We start from the raw sequence: 16,945 nt of genomic DNA on the forward strand, positions 1-16,945 counted from the left end.
TTGAACTTCTAAGTACGTGGCGCGAACTAGTGTGAGCTTTCATTCAAGGCCGGTCACAAACCATTGCGAACCTGAACCTCGTCGAGGATGGAGAGTGCACCGCCAGTCGCCATTTTTAGCGGGGGACACCAATCAGCCGTATTATTGACAACCCGGAGGATTGGGACGGCTATAGCACCACCCGCTACGAGGAGATCATCGATCTTTTGCCTGAGGACCTCAGCCTTTTGCTGCAATGACATGGTCGATAGCGGACAAGTGGACGGAGAGTGCGCAATACACGTGTGAGCCCCTGATACTCAGAGCCACGGGGCCTCCGCCTGATTATGGAAGGATATGATATATGCATTTACTTTAGTAGAGGCTGGATTCTGCCTAGCATTTAGTCTAATCCGATGTCAACGGCGAATTCTAGCATGCGCGTTGGGATGACCCAGACTGGTTATGACAGCGAGAGAATTAGTATGACCCCTGCTTGCTGACTTATAGGACCTCGTAATCATGCACGAGTTGCAGCGATCGCTTCGTACCGAGGGCCCACGGTAAGCGCCGCTGTGGTACCACGACGTTTCACGACGGTCATCCCGTTCCTCAAGGGGAGTGATCAGCTTTTAATTGAGCTCTTAGGATGCAGGCAAGTGGGTGTCGGCTGTGCGTCAAAGCTTGTCATTTTTCAGCTATCGTTTTCGGAACCCAACCCCAACTTCCCTTTCCTTTTGATCAAGCGCCGCTCTCTAGACTGCGCCCTGAAAGCTCCAGGGCCCCACTGTACGCGTGTCGCGACCATCCCATGTTGCCTCGACCCATTCAAGTTGGCGGTGAGGCTGTTTTCGTGGCGCTTGTGGACCCAATACTTGTTCTACTTGTTGTGCCATGTCATATTCGATCGTGCTCCGGTCACCACTAGTCGGGGTGATTACCCGTTGGTGAATAAATTGGCCTCCACAAGTACTTCGACTACTTCCCAACACATTGATACATACAACAATAATCTCAACTAATATGGCGCCACTGTGCCATGCGATTTCAGCGCAGGTTGGCATTCCTAGCATCTCATCACGGTCGTCCCATCCCTTATCGTAGGGGCGCAATCGGCTTTTATTTAAGCTTTTAAAATGTGGGTGTCGGCTGTGCGCCAAAGCTATTCGGACAGTATGAAAAGGCTTACATTTTTAGCTATCGTTGAAGTCGTTTTCTGCAAACCCAATATATTCCCCTTTCCTTTGTACCCGCGCACCGAAAGCATCCCACGAGGCCTCGACTCATTCGGTGGGGCTGTTCCAGTGCCACTTGTGAGCCAACACTGTACCACTTGGTTGTGGCCCCGATGCGTCACATTCGATCGTGCTCCGGTCATAGGCAGTATCCCAGCCTCTAGACTTCGGTCGTGACCCATCGGTGAATATGATTGGCCGCTACGTATAGAGTACTTCGACTACTTCGCAACGCATTGATAGAAGAGTAGAATCTCATACATTACAGCAAATGCCAGCGATGGAAGCAGAAGCAAACGATGGAAACGGCTGCTTTGCTTCTGCTTCCCTCGCCATCCAATAGTGCGCTGCAGCGACCAATAATAGTACCAATACTGGAAAGTGAGTTTCAGCTGTTCAACAGTTGCACGGGTTGCAGGCCTTATTCTCGTGTCTGAACATTACGTAATAAAATGCTACATTTCAAGTCCAGCAAAACAGAGCGGGACCCAGCCTCAAGCTGGATAACACAACTTTGAGAACCGAGAAAAGGGAAGGGCTGACTAATAATAGCCCAAATAAACCTTCGGTCACCGCTGCTCCCAATGGGAATGCTGCAATGTTCAAGATCAGATCAATATTTTATCTGTATGCTCGCCACAATGACAAGAATGATTGGCCAACGAGACAGAAGAACAAACACCCAATGATCAAAGCTTGAGTGCCATAAGAAGTCTCGGCAAATCAGGCGTTCCAAATCCAGTTGCAGGGTCCCAACCTCTCGTCGCATTGAACCCTGTCGTTCCACAACCTGGGTTGCTACCCGTAGTGATGTCGTTCAGGACTCCCGGTTTGAGAGAGTAAATCCATGGGTTGCTGCCCGTGTTGAGCGTAGCGCTCCGGCGAGCGGGTGCTCGGTGCTCGAGGAAGGGAGAAACAAACAAACGTACAGAAATCCGAGGGGTCCACGACCTTTGGAGAGTAGAGCATCGTTTAAGAGCGCGATCTAAGACGCAAGTATACCTCGTTGCTTAGGCCTGCGAGGAGAGAATGAAAAAGGAAATGGAACTCACTATCGCAGCAGAAGTAGGTGTCGAAGCGCTCGTACCCGAGACAGGTATGACTTTCCCTTGATACACGATGAAATACTGATAGCCCCTGCACAGAGGATGAGTGAGAATCCATCAGTTCAAGCAATCCCTCGAGGATGAAGGAAACCAGACGCAAAAAGAAACTCACTGAGCCGCAACATCAGGATAGGCTCTCCCATTCTTGTTGAACAATCCTTCATACGTGCTTCCGAGTGTTTTAAGGTATCTCGGTACTGCACGGTGTTGGTACCATGGGCGGGGGAAGTAATCACTAAACCCCCCTCCTGAAAAGCGAACTGTTGTTTCGGGAATTTGGTACGTCGCCCCAACAGTTGTGACACTTTAAGCAGCATGACTTGATATTCAGCACAAATATAGGGAAAATACATAGAATACTTACTACGGGCACCCACCAGGGAAGATAGGCACGAACCTATTGGGGGTGAAACAAGCTCCTGTTTCCCCCACGCGGCCTACACCTCCATCGCCCGAGGCATGCAGAGCGCTAACACCCCGCATCCCCAATGCAGCGTAAAGCTTGCACACACGTCGGGCGTAGTTGATTGGAACTGTATCCTCATCCTCACCTGCATATAGATTCGGAAATTCCGCGGTTCCCCACATGAGTGTTAGAGTGAAATTGTTGGGTCCAGGGAAAATAGGATGCAGAGACTCACCATAACTGGTGTCAACACTTGAGGAAGATCCTTCGTTTTCTTCCTGAGGTAAGTGAGAAGAACGTCGTAGCTGTGGATTGTGATTATTTAGTTGAGTCATATGAATATGGGTTTGGCATCCACTCACGGTTCATTCCCATTGTCCTCATAGCTGATGCTCCGGTTCGTATTTTGGCCGCGACCATATGTACTGTAGAGTACTAATTAAGAAGAAATGGTGTTACAATAGTTAAAATGGTAAGCCGTACGTACTTTGCTTGACAGGGTACTGCGATCAAAACAGATTTCATGGGGTAATTGAGTAACCCGGAATCTGCATTGCGCAGAGGTGAAGTAGCTCACCGATATCCCTCCCGCGAATTGGGCATCCAAATTCTGTGAATTTAAGAGGGACGCCAAAAAACCAAGGGATTAGTGTTCAAATTTTATACGTGAAAAGAAAGAGAAAAAGAAAGTGGGAATGGAAGAATCGAGATTCAAAGGAACTTACAGCCTCGATGCCAGCCTCGGAAATGTTCTGAGAGTTGATTGCTCCTATGTAACAACGACAACAAGAGAGAGAAAAAAATGCATCAATGATAACGAAATGCCACAACGATGAACTTTACCGTTGATAAGCCCCACATGGAGGATACTCTTCAGCGCTGGAGGATGGAAAATGGAATAAAACTGTTTGAGGTCAGCAAGGTTCGCATATTGCTCGAGGTACCTAAAAGGAGAAAACATCACATTTTAGTTTAAACAGTTGATGGGAATTCCGAGAGCGAAACAATCAAGATGTGATGATACCTACCCGGTGATACCGATTGAACTTCGCGTTCCTTTAGCCTTGTATGCATCGGTGCAATAGAGCGCTTTAAGCTCTGGGAGTGACATGTTTGGTTGTGGTGATGGTACTGGGGCGGGAGCGCTTTGCTGGTTGAAGGCGCCATCATCAACTATCAGAGACGACAAGAGGTCGACCAGAAGGGGAGTAGTTCGTAGGCTGAACGACGTCGATATGGTCGTGTAGGTGAGCAGGAAGACTATATGACGTTGTACGAATCGCAGTGAGTCTGGTCTCGTGGTTCGCATATATTGAAAAGGTTGTGTCGAGAAGTTTCTCTGCGATTTCAATGGTGGTCTTGAGTGAGATCCAATCACTTGCGGGTGTTCGTTGGAGTGCGTCGCGTGTGATATCGATGCCGTGCGAGACAAGAAAAGATTCGAGCAGGATGATACTTTCTGAGGAGCGGAGAACTCTTCGACCTCTTCTTTGCTTAAGTGCTCAGTCCATCGGGGGCTAGATGGATCGCTTATTTCAAACGGTGAAAGTAAGGCTAGGTGAGCCCAAAACGGAGAGTGATGGGAGTGCGAGGCGAGGAATGCCATGGTGGGTCCATCCCCGAGGCAGTCGGATCGAGCTCTTCTCGACAAAATGGGGTGCTGGAAGTGCGGCGCACACCCAACTCAATAAGGGGAGAGCAGAAACGAGCAATGCCAACGAGGGAACCATTCCGAGACACCTTCCGCTCAACTGCTCAAGGACTGAAAACGGGGGGGACACGAGCGCATTGCAGAGAGGCCAGATGCGATCCTTAAATCCACATCGATCGAGGCGGGGAAAAACAGCCGGACGGATGCCTCTGAGGAACATCTTTGAAGGGAATTAAGCAAAGTGACTTCCCCGCAATAGGTCCCATACAAATTGAACGCCACAAAGTGGATGAGGAACCAAGATGGATCGCTGACGATGTGCAAATGCGGAGTGATCTAAATATAAAGCTAATGTAGACTGCATAATGTACGTATATAGCACACAATATGTGACACGCTTACTTCTTCTCTGCCATAGCCAGTGACCAGCCTCTATGGATTCTGTCATGCACGCGAGATTCACAGCCGATTCCAACAAGATCATAGAACGACGGCGGGTGATGAGACCCACACATCACACGTTCGCTCCGACTCTCCAGCTCCAAAGCGAAGGACTCAGATAGCACTACAGTCAGAAAAAGGGTGTTGGTGTGGCAAGGTTGGCGATCACGAGATTGGTGAGCGATAGTGGCGTTGGGATTGAACTGGGGCCGGCAGGTGGATTAGGTTTAGAACTTGGCTACTAACTAGTCCTGAACTTGTTCCTTGCGCATGTTTCGCTACTAGCCTAAGATTGAAGTGGGTCTCAAGAATTACGTGAATATGCTCGTCTCTCAACTTTCCTGCATGATGTCTGCGTGCTCGGGAAGCTTTCACTATACTACAATGGGCTTAGAGCAGCCAGTACAGTGAGAACGGGTTATGTGACACGAATTTATTTAATTTATCCCCACGGCTACAAGTCGTTCGACATCACTAATATCCTAAACTCCAGTCTAGAGAGTACCTCGCTTACTTACTAGTATATCCTCCAGCTGCATGTGTAGATGGCCTCAATCCTTTTGCTTACCATGTGGCTTTTTTGTCACAACGACGCCGCTTGGTGCTGAAATGCATGCAACAGCAGAGAAATTGCGAATGCTGCCGGTGTCTCCTGCGACCTGACTTCCAGGGTTCGGATAACTAGTACTGTATCATGCTGGACCGGGGCCTAAGAAGGAATGAACATTATACCAATCGGCCGAATGTACACCTACCACCCGTGGACGTTACCAGCCGACTCCGTCCCCTTCTGCTCTGGTTACATGTCCTCAGTACGCTTCCTTGCACTAATGCACCTGGAAAAGACGGAGAATTTCTTTACCTTTTGTTCGTAGGATTTAGGAAGTGGGACTCCCTTCCTTGATGTGGCGTCTCCGTGTTTGAGAGTGCCTCTTACGTATAACCCAGCTTATTCTAGCTACAAGCCCAGACCTTTTTACCACCCCTTAATTAGCTGGTTCCATTGAATACGCATGCAGCTGGTTAGCATATGGCCTTTCGAATCGATCGATCTGTCGATGATCGTTTAACAACGCCTGCGGCTAGCCTGGCTTCTACCGATTGACTCAAATATCGCTAAGACGCCAAGAGGAGATTGTACTTTGGTACTCTAAACGGCATTGGCTAGCTTTGTCTCGCTGTACTCTCGTTGGCAGAATGCTTGCTCTTGACAGGGAACTCCTTCGGGGTGGCATGTGTATAAAATTGGAACGATACATATACTAAGCTAGTCACACCAGATCGGATTATCTAAATCTGGAATCAACGAACATGAGCGCCCGTGTCAATGCCAATTGGTATCAGGATGGATTTTGTGAAACAGCCCCAACAGTAGTCCTATCTAGCGAATGTACGCCGCATCCAAGCTTTTTTGCTCCTTGAGTCCTGGCAACATGGAAGAAAACTCTGTCCCGTCGATACCAGTTCCATAAATAACTATCACTGAGACTAAGGATTGGATGCCTCTTGGAGCCCTCGACTGCTGAACTATGACAAGTCACAGCTCTGAAGTCTTCATCAGGTAGCCCCTGGACCACGACAAGGTGGACATCCTCCCAGGGGAACGTCACCAACAAACGACCACCATAGATCAAGCAAGCAACTATCCCCTCTCCCCCTTCTCCCCCCTCTTAGAGCTTTGACCCCAGAGCCACTGCCGGGTTCAACTGAACCACAACAAGTGGGGACTTTTTAAGAAGTCTTTCGCCCTAAGTCGCATTGGAGTTTCGGATCCCAGAGCCACTGTTGGATTATTCCAATGAATCGCAACAAGTGGGGACTCTAAAGAGATCGTATCCCCGTGAAGCTTCGACCCCAGAGCCACTGTCGGGATCGACTGAACCGCAACAAGTGGGGACTCTTAAGAGGCTTTTGCTGTGGACGCGATATACCCCCACCCCCACCCCCCCTCTTAGAGCTTCGACCCCAGAGCCACTGCCGGGTTCAACTGAACCACGCCAAGTGGGGACTCTTTAAGAAGTCTTCCCCCTAAGTCGCGTTGGAGCTTCGGATCCCAGAGCCACTGTTGGGTTCAACTGAACCGCAACAAGTGGGGACTCTAAAGAGATCGTATCCCCGTGAAGCTTCGACCCCAGAGCCACTGTCGGGATCAACTGAACCGCAACAAGTGGGGACTCTAAGGAGGCCTTTGCTGTAAACGCGATACACAAACATCCCCCCGCCCCTCCCCTCGGAGCTTTGACCCCAGAGCCACTGTCGAGTTCGACTGAACTGCGACAAGTGGGGACTCTTTAAGAAGTCTCTGCCCCGGAAACAACAAGCAACTATCGCCCTAGATTAAGCAACTACCACACTAGATCGAGCAATGGATGCCTCTTGGAGCCCTCAACTGCTGAACCATGACAAGTCACAGTCCTGAAGTCTTCATCAGGCAGCTCCTGGACCACGACAAGGTGGACATCCTCCCAGGAGATCAAGAACTTAGCAACTTACCTCGAATCCGGTCTCATTTTGGCTAGATCTATAAAACTGCAGCTATGCTTGCAGCCTGCCCCTTAATAAGATGAACATATAGACCGTCAGTGACCTTGCTACTCACTTTCATTAATTCCTTCTCTTCTCTTGCATCCATACTGTTCCTATCGAGTGTTAAGATTGTCACTCGGAATTTCTTGTATTGCGTGGTTCTGAACGAGACGTCCACATGTGGGCTTTTTGTCGCTTCGGCGTCCTTCCTAGTAGCCCCGGACTATCTGTAACCTCGGGTCAGTGATGTGCTAGAGAATAACTATGATAGACTTGCCTAAACCCAAAATTCAGGCCAGATCTTCAGATGTAAGATCGCTGCTTCGAACTAATCAGTAGAGCTTGGATCGCCATACCTCTGCTCTCCTTGTTCTGGAGTACCCTTGGAGCAACTTGCCGGTTCCTTGAGATCTGACTAGTTTTAGGTTCCAAAAGTGACGTCCACATGTGTGTGTTTCACCGATTCCGCACTAATGATGCTAGGTGTGAGGATTCAAGAAAACACAATGAAAAGCGATGCTAGCGAGCCAACAGTAGTGCTTACTTAGACTCCGTCTATCATCCCTTTCTCTTACACATAGAGTTCCAGTGGAGGTTCCAGTTGATAACAAAGTACTCGGAGGTTTCAGGTAGCCTAGACAGGCGTCCACATGTGAGTTTTTGGCCAAACGGTGCAAATATAATGATATGCAACTCGCTTTCTTCTCTTCTCTTGTTCGCATACTGTTCCTATGGAGTATTGAGGTTGTCACTCGAAATTTCTTGTTTTCCATCGCTCTGAATGAGACGTCCACATGTGAACTTTTTGCCACTTCGACACCCTTCCTACCTTCCTAATAACTTCAGACCATCCGTAACCTCGGGTCAACGATGTGTTAGAAAATGATAACAACCATGATAGACTTGCCTAAACCCCGGATCATCAGACATAAAGATCACTGCTCAAATCGGCACCGCTTCAGTATTACTCTGGATCACCACACCTCTGCTCTCTTTCTCTTGTTTTAGAGTACCCTGGGAGCAAATCGCCTGCTCCTCAAGATCTGACGAGTGTTAGGTACCAACATAGACGTCCCCAAATGAGTGTTTCACCGATTGCGTATGTACACTGGTGTGAGGATTTAAGGAAATACAGTGGAAAGCGATGCCAGTGAGCAGCGGTGGTGCCGATCCAGGTTCTGTCTATCTTCCCTTTCTCTTACAACATGGAGTTCCAGTGGAGGTTCCAGTTGATAACTGAGTTATCAGGGGTTTCAGGCAGTCTAGATAGGCGTCCACATGTGAGCTTTTGGCCAAACGCTGCAAATTCTATGTAATGCCAACAGATAAGCACCGCAGGTAAATACCAGGGGAGTGCAGATTCGAAGGCGTGCAATGGGAAAAATGCCAGCGAGCATGCAAGACAGTGCCAAACATAGCGTCCGTCAATCACTTCCTTCTCAGCGGGCGTTCTGATTGATGCGCAAACACTTGACCGAACCCGGCCATACGCAGTGTCAACAATGCCAGGAAAATGCACGTCTGAGAGTGCGATAAGAAATGAGCAGCGCCAGATCTAACTTCTGTCTTCTCTTGCATATAGAGTTCCAGTCGAGGTTCCAGTTGATAACCGAGAACTCGGAGGTTTCAGGTAGCCTAGATAGGTGTCCACATGTGAGTTTTTGGCCAAACGCTGCAAATATAACGCCATGCAACTCACTTTTGTTAATTATTCCTTCTCTTTTCTTGTTCGTGTACTATTCCTATTGGGAATTAAGGTTGTCACTCAATCCTGTTCTAAAGGAAGAGTCATAAGCAGGGAACGGCTTCCCTCAGGGAATTACGATAGAATCCACTTTGGCACCGGCCAGCTTAAGGTATGTCACTACTGTTGACGTACGGTCCCACTCTCTATATACGGCAACCGTATTGTCCAATCACGCCCTCGAACTCCTGGCTACGCTTCCTGATTCACTGCGTTTATCTCTCTTGCTGCACCACAAACCGCCATGAATCTCAATCGCGATGGCACACATTCTCATTCTGCGCATCCACGTCTGTTACACAAGACTGTTTTCTCTTTCGGACTGAGTAGACGCCCAGGCTTGATGTACAACAACAGTCGTTTCTTCAGTTTTATACCGACCGAACCTGAGTGAACCTCTCTCTCTCGCTTTATTTGTTCTCGATGCTTAAAAATGGTTTCTCGGGTCTGACGTTAACGCCCTCAAAGCCAGGATTGAGCCTGACCCCGCTCCCATTCGGTATCGGAGAAAGCAGTCAAGATGCCGCGCGGAGGCATGCGATCTGCACACAGAAAGGAGGCTGAGAATACAACTCGATACTTCGTCTATCAACTCTGTCCACCGGGACCACTCTCAATTCTTTACTTCTTTCCGTACCGCAATCCAGCTTCGCAATGCTGATATCCCATGCCTACCATGTACAATGAGTCTTCGTAACCTATCCGCTGCAGATCATCCTTGACACTAGAGCGTTCAGGATGAGATTTCAGTCCTAGGAAGAACCCCCCTCAGCTAGGTTTCCAATTTCTCAACTTGAGGGTGTTTCTGTTTTCAGCGTGGCCATATTTTAAAGTTCGAAACTCTGTCCTTCATCTAGGTTCAACTTGATGATGACGCTTCTGGGCCCGTGACGTACTGGAATAAAGCCTGTGTTGACACAAACCATTTGCTTCTGTGGCGGGAGGATATCATTTTGGTCGCATGCGCGTGTACAGTTTGATGGTCTAGGCTCTCGGCTCCACCGACATGTTTATCTATGCTCCCAATCTTTTACTGTTATTGTCGAGACACCGGACGCGGCTCTAACTGCCAGTTGAGCAAGGATTGCGCAAACTATTCTCGGGGCCGATCTCTCTACCCATTCATGAAACTGACTGTCGAGTGAAAGTTTTTACACATTGAATTATACAACTACAGAGTGTCGTTCTTCCTGTGGACGGTGAGGTCGTATATTGGTATGGGGACCGCACCAGCAGTACAAGCCATCACTCTCCGGGGTCTACTCACTTGGTCTGATTAACACCATTTCCCCTCAAGATCCACTCTGAAGCCTTCCTAGCTTGTTCCTCCTGTTGTTCCTTCGTCAATTCACTCACAGCGGGGCGTTTCTCAGGTACGTTAAGGCCTGCCTGAACACCTGGACTGTTGGCAATTCTATTGAGCCATTTCTGTCGATGGACTCGTTAGTCGTGAAGGAATGAAGAACGAGATGTGAGACGTACGGCGAGGTTAGGGAAATCATCGAGGTTATCGATGCCCGACCATGCCCAACCTTTGACCCTATTCCAATGTTCAACAATTAATTAACGCTATCGACTCCTTTAGGATGACGATGACGGGCCGAGTTGGACGTACCAAGGCCAAACGTTGATATCAGCGATAGAATACTTCCCCTTCCCAGATCCAACTAGATAGTCTCGACCTTCACCTTGGGTCAACCTGGCCTCGAGGACGCTATAAAGGCGTTTCGTTTCGGTTATGTAACCTAGGTGGATTCATTTCCCAGAAAAGAGATGACGGGAATGGTAGCTTGTTCACTTTCACGAAGGTGAAAGAGAGTGAGGAAGGCGCACATACGGTTTATACCATAGGGGATTTTTTCGGGTGCGTAGCGGTAGAAGTGATTCGCTTGACCTGTTATCGAGCCAGAGGATTTAATTATAACGAAATCTCGACGATCTCCAGACTTGACGAACCTTGCATCGGACCAACACCACCATGCTATATGAACAAATCCAAGAAGTTGCGTCAGACTATAGCACGTTAACACCACATCTGAAAAAATAAACTCACAGCAAAGAATATCCACTGAAGAGCTTCAGATTCCTCATCCGATCCGATCTCAAAACTGATCTTTCTCTCTGGATCCCATCGCTGAACGAGATAAAGAAGTATGGCGGCTGTTTCGAAAACGTTAAAGTGCGATCCATCTGGGCGGTGGTGGGTCACTGCCGGAATTCGACCATTCGGGTTTATTTGAAGGAACCATGGTTCTTTCTGTTCCAATTTGCTGAAGTCCAGTTTCTAAACGGCGGGGGTATGGGATACATTGAGTGCGCGTGATTGGAACGTGAACTTGTGGTGCATACTTTGAAATCGTAGCTCAGTCCTCCATCGGGGTACAATTCTTTGAGAGCCTCTGTGAGATGTAAGAGAAACCCAAATAATTAGCGCTCGCAATCGCCACACAGGCTAGCCCATCCGCACCAAGTGCTATGGAGACTTTGTGGCCATTAGGGGTCGGAGCAGTGTAAAGGGTCAAAGTAGGCGTCGACATGATCGAGCGAGTAGACAAGAGCCTAGCGAATGCGATACGGAGCCTCGAAGTGCAGTGCAGGGTGAAGGAGCTTTGGGAGATTTCAAGGGGCTGGTCGTATGGAGGAGCAATGAAGGGCTTTGGGGTCATTTATATAGCAGAAATCTCAGTTATCCACCACCATGTGGAGGTGTCATGCATGACAAGAGTGGGTCCCTTAGGCTGCCGGGTTTATTGCTGGTAAGATCAACTTGAGGGGTGAGCCGATCTGGAACTCATTCCGGAAATCATGCACACGTCGTCGCCGGCAGCGCTCAACTCACCTACTGGTTATGAGTGAATCTGAATTGACGCAGAGGTGGATTCGTAAGGCATGAAGAAATGAATAAGGATTCATCATATTTGTTTGGGAGAATGACTAAGCGTATTACAGATACAAAACTGAATATCTAATTCAAGCAGCAAACTGGGAAATGAGAGGATCGCTGTGCCTTTGGGACGCTTAGACGTTGGACCATTTGTGCCTCAGAATGATGTCCGAGAGTGAAAAGAGCATCACGTAGAGTTCTATATTGATAGAGGCTGGTAACCTGTCTAGATGAAGGTCCTAAATAATTGCAACGAACCGTGGACGATGATACAGAGGAAGACGATGACAATTAATGGGAAACCGGATGACAATGATGAAGGTGGAAAGACGATTTGTTCATCAATGATCGCCTTGACGGAGGGATCGGACGAGAGGAAAGAGATGGACGTATGGAGGAGTGGGATGAGCTGTTGGGACAAAACCGACGAGTCTTCGAAAGAAGGGAAAGATTGTATTACGTATGCCGCTAGTGGATTTATATTTGCAAAGAATTTTCCAGGCTGTTTGTAGGGTGGCAAACCTGAATGACCCAGGCTACGTCATGAAGTTCGTTCGAGGTGGTGAGGGAAATGGTTTGAATCAGGAGTGGTCCGGTCGAAGGGTGCCATGTCGGGGATGGGTACTGTGCCAAAGCCGAGTGGGGGTGTTCGAGTCGTCGGAGTCGTTCAAGTTAGAAAGTGAGGTAGTGCCAGTGACACAACCATTAAGAAAGCGTGGCGGGTAAGAGCATCGCCAGACGTGTCTTCAGAAACTAGAATGCCAGGAGCATTAGCACCCACAATCCCATTGAAACCGGAGATGGGACAGATCATACGGGACTTACCAAGTATGATCCCACCTTATCCTCCGCCACCGCAAATGCCGTTAGTACAGTCGACCAAGTTCCCATTCACGACTCCCCGATACAACTACTCAACCGCAACGAATCCACGATCTTCATCAGCGTCGCAATCGTACGTACTCCCACAACGATCCTAACAACAATGTCTTGCATAATTTCTGAAGCGCATCGAAGTCGGTGGTTATTCGACGGTCGATAGAGTCCAAGCGAGAGTTCCTTTCGTATGCTAGAAGGGATTGCTGATGGCGCTACTGGTGGAAGGGATGACGGGAGGGAGGGGATGACGGTTGCAACAGCTGCCCATTGGGGTGTAGTGAAGCGTTCCGAGATTACGCACGGTGGGATAACGACAGTGATGGTTCAGGAGGAAGGCAGAAAGAAGACTGGCAAACAAAGCCAGGGGCGCGCAGTTAAATGGGCAGGTTGGAAATGAATAGGCCTCTAAATGCACCATCAAGTCGGTGTTAAAAAAAAGGAAGCTAGAGGCCTTATCGATTAGTCGCGGTGGCGTCCGGGGTGCGAAGGGATCAGTGAAGGTTCGACCCTCATGTTCCTAAATAACATGATCCTTCTTAGCGTGCTCCAAGGAATTCAGGGTAGTAAGCAGTTCGGTGTCAGGTTGTCAGAGAAATGCCGAGTTCGCCGAGTCGAGGTCGACATCCGAGGTTGGGTTACCTGCCATACCTTGACATTACACAACCTCGAACTTCCCCCGTCGAATCGCCCCTCTTGTATTCAGCTTGTCAAGATAATAGCATCAAATCAAAGTCCGTTGTCCCTTACGTATTGGAGGTCAATATCCCCAACACAGTTCAAGTTCCCAACTTGAACAACCCTAGCACGATACACCAGACAATGTCAACTAGTCGGCTTCGTATTGCACCAACATTCATCGCCCATCGAACCCTCGGTGTCATCACCTATGGCAGAAATATGGACCAGTACTTCGGCGATGAGCAATCAATGGCAGGCAAAATGGTTTAGACGAATAAATGAACACCCGATATAAAAAATCGTAAGGTACGACCCTGATCTGTTATGGGCGTAGTAGCTAGCAAACCCTGTGGAAGTGTTTTCAATAGTCTCTAACAAAAAAACTGGGATAGAGTCGTCAGTGTTTTCCCTTTCACACTTGCAGCATGTGCGTTGGGGTGTGGGTGGCCCACGGGAAATGGCAATGATAAGCGGAATGGGGAAGACCAGAGAACCTAGGCCACTCAATCGTGGACCATTAGTGCATCGGAATGACGCCCGAGATCGGAGAGCGCGGAACGTAGATCGTTGAGTGACTCGGCCAATTCTGGGGCATGTGCTCCTGGGTTGACAGCAACTAGCTGGCGCCGGATTTGGACACATTCTTCAATGGATAGGAGTGCCTCCGAGTGCCGTCCGAGACTGGAAAGAGTTTGTTGAGTGACCTGGCCAAACCTGGGGTGTATGATCCTGGGTGAACAGCAACTAGCTGGCGTCGGAGTTTGACACTTTCTTCAATGACTGGGAGCGCCTCTGAGTCCCGTCCCAGCTTGGAAAGAGCGTTGCATAGGTTGCTGAGTGACATGGCCAAATTCGGGGTGTATGATCCTGGGTGGACGACGACTAGCTGGCGGTAGAGTTTGACACTCTCTTCAATGAATGGGAGTGCCTCTGAGTGCCGTCCAAGATTGGAAAGAGCAATACATAGATTATTGAGTGACATAGCCAAATCCGGGGTGTATGATCCTGGATGAACGGCAACTAGTTGCCGGTGGAGTTTGACGCTTTCTTCAATGAATGGGAGTGCCTCCGAGTGCTGTCTGAGATCGGAAAGAATGACATATAGATTGTTGAGTGATCCGGCCAGATTCGGGGTGTATGATCCTGGGTGAACAGCAACTAGCTGGCGCCGGAGCTTGACACTCTCTTCAATGAATGGGAGTGCTTCTGAGTGCCATCCAAGACTGGAAAGAGCAATACACAGATTATTGAGTGACATCGCCAAATCTGGGGTGTATGATCCTGGGTGAACAGCAACTAGCTGGCGGTAGAGTTTGACACTTTCTTCAATAGATGGGAGCGCCTCCGAGTGCCGCCCAAGATTGGAAAGAGTGCGACATAGACTGTTGAGTGACTTGGCCAAATCCAAGGTGTAGGTCCCTGCATCCAGAGAAACAAGGTCACGGCAGAGCATAACGGAATCGTTCGCTGCTTCATAAGCCTCATGGAATCTTAAAAAAAAAAACAAATTCCCCACAAGCTGGATAAGCTCATTGGCCAATGCACAGATAGCATCCTTGGACCGGTGCTCAACAGCTGACTAGAAGATCATGAGGTAGTTTCATTAATGCAATTGATAAGACATGCCTTAGCCCACTTAGGTAGTGACGAGATACGAATGTAGCCCTCCATTCTCACACAGACTTCCACCCAGCGAGTTGCCTCCTGACTGAGAAATGCGGCAACTAACCCAGAAAGCCCCTCCTCCGGTTCCTGGACTCCGCTGAGGTGATGGACAAGATAGCGACATGCATAGTGAAAGTGCTCAGATAGCTCCTCTGGAGGAATGCGCGGCATTTCATCTTTTTCAGACAAATTTTCAATCAGTCCTAAGCCCTTTACAGTGGAAAGATCCTGGTTGAGAATCTCGGTACATCGCAGGGCAACCCTGGCATTCTCGGTCTTCACATCTATTGAACTGCAACCAAGGCCGATTGATCGGGGGTCGATTCGATCCAGAATAAAGTCGCGGAAGGATTGATGTAGGATGCGAATCGGAATGTGAGGGTCCTCAACCCCCGAGAGGAGAGGTGCAAGTTCGGCTAACGTATATCGAACAGAGGATTTCAAAAAAGGTAACAAAATCCTATCCCAGCTTGCGATGGACAGAGGCCGCTGTGCAATGAAGATTGCTCCCATCACAATCGGGTAGTCATGCGCAAAACCTTCAATCTTCCAATTACACCTCTTCAGAATGTTTGTGTACAAGCGATCCATCATTTCCTCAGCGGGGACCTTTGATCGTTTGGTACTGGTGTCAAGCAGGCTCTTTAGTGTCACCATAGGATCCTCGCTGGTCGTCTTCATGTAGCGAAAGATGGTGCTGATCCAGATAAACAAGCCATTTGCACGTTCTGAGATCTCTTGTACCGATTTATCTTCATCCTGAAGATTATGGCGTAAATCCGGATGTACTTTCCTCAGCTTTTGAAGCTGAGAACGTATGTATGCAGCGCAGTCCTGCATGTTTGTCTCATCCGAAAGATCAATAGTGAGACGATCGATAGGGTAATTGGGGGAGAGGAAGCGATTCACGAGATCAAATTGTCTCGATGTGATAAAGAATTTAATGGAAGATGGTAGCTTGGGCACTTCCTCCCCAAGTATTTCGGCAAGGCGCTCAAACGCTTCTTTGTCACACTCGTCTAAAGCATCGATGATGACCACCATCGGATGGCTGGGAGGTGGAGGTTTGTGGAGGAGAGGCGAAGCCACCAAATCCCTGAATTGCTTCGCAAGTGGAGCTGTTGAGAGGGAAGAGTCTTTTCGAAGAGCAGAGATAATGAAAGTGCGGTAAACCGGGTCGTGTTCTGCTAAAGCCCGAGCTATGCCACTGAATAGAGAATCGGGCCGTGACCGTTCGCCAGCTTTAAAGAAGAAGTGCAGTAACAGGGTAACGTCCTCTTCACTCGTACACCGTTCTGCTATCGTGAGTGTAATCGAAGTCTTTCCGGCACCCGCCACAGCTGTCAGTAGCATTAGCCGGTTCTCACTCTCCCTAGCATTGCGGCACCATGTCATAATATGCTCAGCGAGATCCACCCTAGTGCCATCTAGGCATGCCTGAGTCGAATCATCGTGGGCAATATGAGGGAATCGGAGACTATCCAGAATTTTGTCATCCTGTAGTCGACGTTCTATGGCCGCTAATTTGGCCCCGCTTATTAGGTTCGCCCTAAGCTGCATCGGCCGAAAATCAGAATGATTATGGAACGATACTGTGGGAAGACCTACCTGAAACGATGTCAATGCTTTGTCAAAATCTTTCTTTAGGTCATCGATCCTTCCTGGGTCTCTCAAGTAGGACAATGCATTAATGAAAGCCGGTCGTTTCTTTTTTTCCAGTCTTCGATCGATGTCGGACTTGATCTTCCGTA

General features: G+C 48.7%; 5 protein-coding genes across 5 annotated transcripts; all 5 read right to left on the minus strand.

Annotated features, from left to right (window-relative positions):
• Nucleotides 1-563: 563 nt before the first annotated feature.
• Nucleotides 564-1,408, minus strand: EI90DRAFT_3080159 (uncharacterized protein). The gene is made up of 2 exons (XM_039061864.1): nucleotides 1,177-1,408; nucleotides 564-1,117 (listed from the first exon to the last, which is right to left on the minus strand). Exons 1-2 carry the CDS (start codon nucleotides 1,394-1,396, stop codon nucleotides 735-737), a joined length of 603 nt encoding a protein of 200 aa, XP_038910498.1. The 5' UTR covers nucleotides 1,397-1,408; the 3' UTR covers nucleotides 564-734.
• Nucleotides 1,409-1,881: 473 nt separating this feature from the next.
• On the minus strand, nucleotides 1,882-3,129 carry EI90DRAFT_3080179 (peptidase S8/S53 domain-containing protein). Its single transcript, XM_039061865.1, has 6 exons — nucleotides 3,089-3,129; nucleotides 2,685-2,739; nucleotides 2,433-2,624; nucleotides 2,267-2,351; nucleotides 2,144-2,199; nucleotides 1,882-2,069 (listed from the first exon to the last, which is right to left on the minus strand). Exons 1-6 carry the CDS (start codon nucleotides 3,099-3,101, stop codon nucleotides 1,904-1,906), a joined length of 567 nt encoding a protein of 188 aa, XP_038910499.1. The 5' UTR covers nucleotides 3,102-3,129; the 3' UTR covers nucleotides 1,882-1,903.
• EI90DRAFT_3080187 (uncharacterized protein) lies at nucleotides 2,822-4,456 on the minus strand (the record flags this gene model as incomplete). The annotated part of the gene is made up of 9 exons (XM_039061866.1): nucleotides 2,822-3,161; nucleotides 3,214-3,229; nucleotides 3,304-3,336; nucleotides 3,452-3,495; nucleotides 3,570-3,670; nucleotides 3,755-3,899; nucleotides 3,925-4,181; nucleotides 4,202-4,227; nucleotides 4,268-4,456. The coding sequence occupies 9 exons, from the start codon at nucleotides 4,454-4,456 to the stop codon at nucleotides 3,085-3,087; spliced, it is 888 nt and encodes a 295-aa protein (XP_038910500.1). The 3' UTR covers nucleotides 2,822-3,084.
• A 5,895-nt stretch (nucleotides 4,457-10,351) lies between these two features.
• EI90DRAFT_3080208 (glutathione S-transferase) lies at nucleotides 10,352-11,769 on the minus strand (the record flags this gene model as incomplete). Its single annotated transcript, XM_039061867.1, has 8 exons — nucleotides 11,713-11,769; nucleotides 11,556-11,667; nucleotides 11,438-11,487; nucleotides 11,142-11,372; nucleotides 11,045-11,069; nucleotides 10,926-10,982; nucleotides 10,700-10,833; nucleotides 10,352-10,516 (listed from the first exon to the last, which is right to left on the minus strand). The coding sequence occupies exons 2-8, from the start codon at nucleotides 11,623-11,625 to the stop codon at nucleotides 10,352-10,354; spliced, it is 732 nt and encodes a 243-aa protein (XP_038910501.1). The 5' UTR covers nucleotides 11,626-11,667; nucleotides 11,713-11,769.
• Nucleotides 11,770-13,972: 2,203 nt separating this feature from the next.
• EI90DRAFT_2591836 (uncharacterized protein) lies at nucleotides 13,973-16,880 on the minus strand. The gene is made up of 3 exons (XM_039053282.1): nucleotides 16,803-16,880; nucleotides 15,156-16,743; nucleotides 13,973-15,108 (listed from the first exon to the last, which is right to left on the minus strand). The coding sequence occupies exons 2-3, from the start codon at nucleotides 16,587-16,589 to the stop codon at nucleotides 14,146-14,148; spliced, it is 2,397 nt and encodes a 798-aa protein (XP_038910502.1). The 5' UTR covers nucleotides 16,590-16,743; nucleotides 16,803-16,880; the 3' UTR covers nucleotides 13,973-14,145.
• Nucleotides 16,881-16,945: the final 65 nt, after the last annotated feature.

Source organism: Cantharellus anzutake (assembly GCF_015039405.1).
Source record: "Cantharellus anzutake strain C23 chromosome Unknown EI90scaffold_81, whole genome shotgun sequence".
In the NCBI taxonomy this organism is placed as follows: Eukaryota; Fungi; Basidiomycota; class Agaricomycetes; order Cantharellales; family Hydnaceae; genus Cantharellus; species Cantharellus anzutake.

Bases quoted from the DNA above. Each gene is read 5' to 3' on its own strand.
- EI90DRAFT_3080159 (XM_039061864.1), bottom strand. From the start codon at position 1,396: ATGGGTCACGACCGAAGTCTAGAGGCTGGGATACTGCCTATGACCGGA. The intron at 1,118-1,176 runs CTAAAAATGTAA...GCCGACACCCAC, and splicing joins GAAAACGACTTCAACGATAG to ATTTTAAAAGCTTAAATAAA.
- EI90DRAFT_3080179 (XM_039061865.1), bottom strand. The intron at 2,200-2,266 runs GTGAGTTCCATT...CTTGCGTCTTAG, and splicing joins CACCTACTTCTGCTGCGATA to ATCGCGCTCTTAAACGATGC. The intron at 2,070-2,143 runs GTACGTTTGTTT...CAACACGGGCAG, and splicing joins CGTGGACCCCTCGGATTTCT to CAACCCATGGATTTACTCTC.
- EI90DRAFT_2591836 (XM_039053282.1), bottom strand. From the start codon at position 16,589: ATGACATGGTGCCGCAATGCTAGGGAGAGTGAGAACCGGCTAATGCTA. The intron at 15,109-15,155 runs GCATGTCTTATC...ATGATCTTCTAG, and splicing joins CACTACCTAAGTGGGCTAAG to TCAGCTGTTGAGCACCGGTC.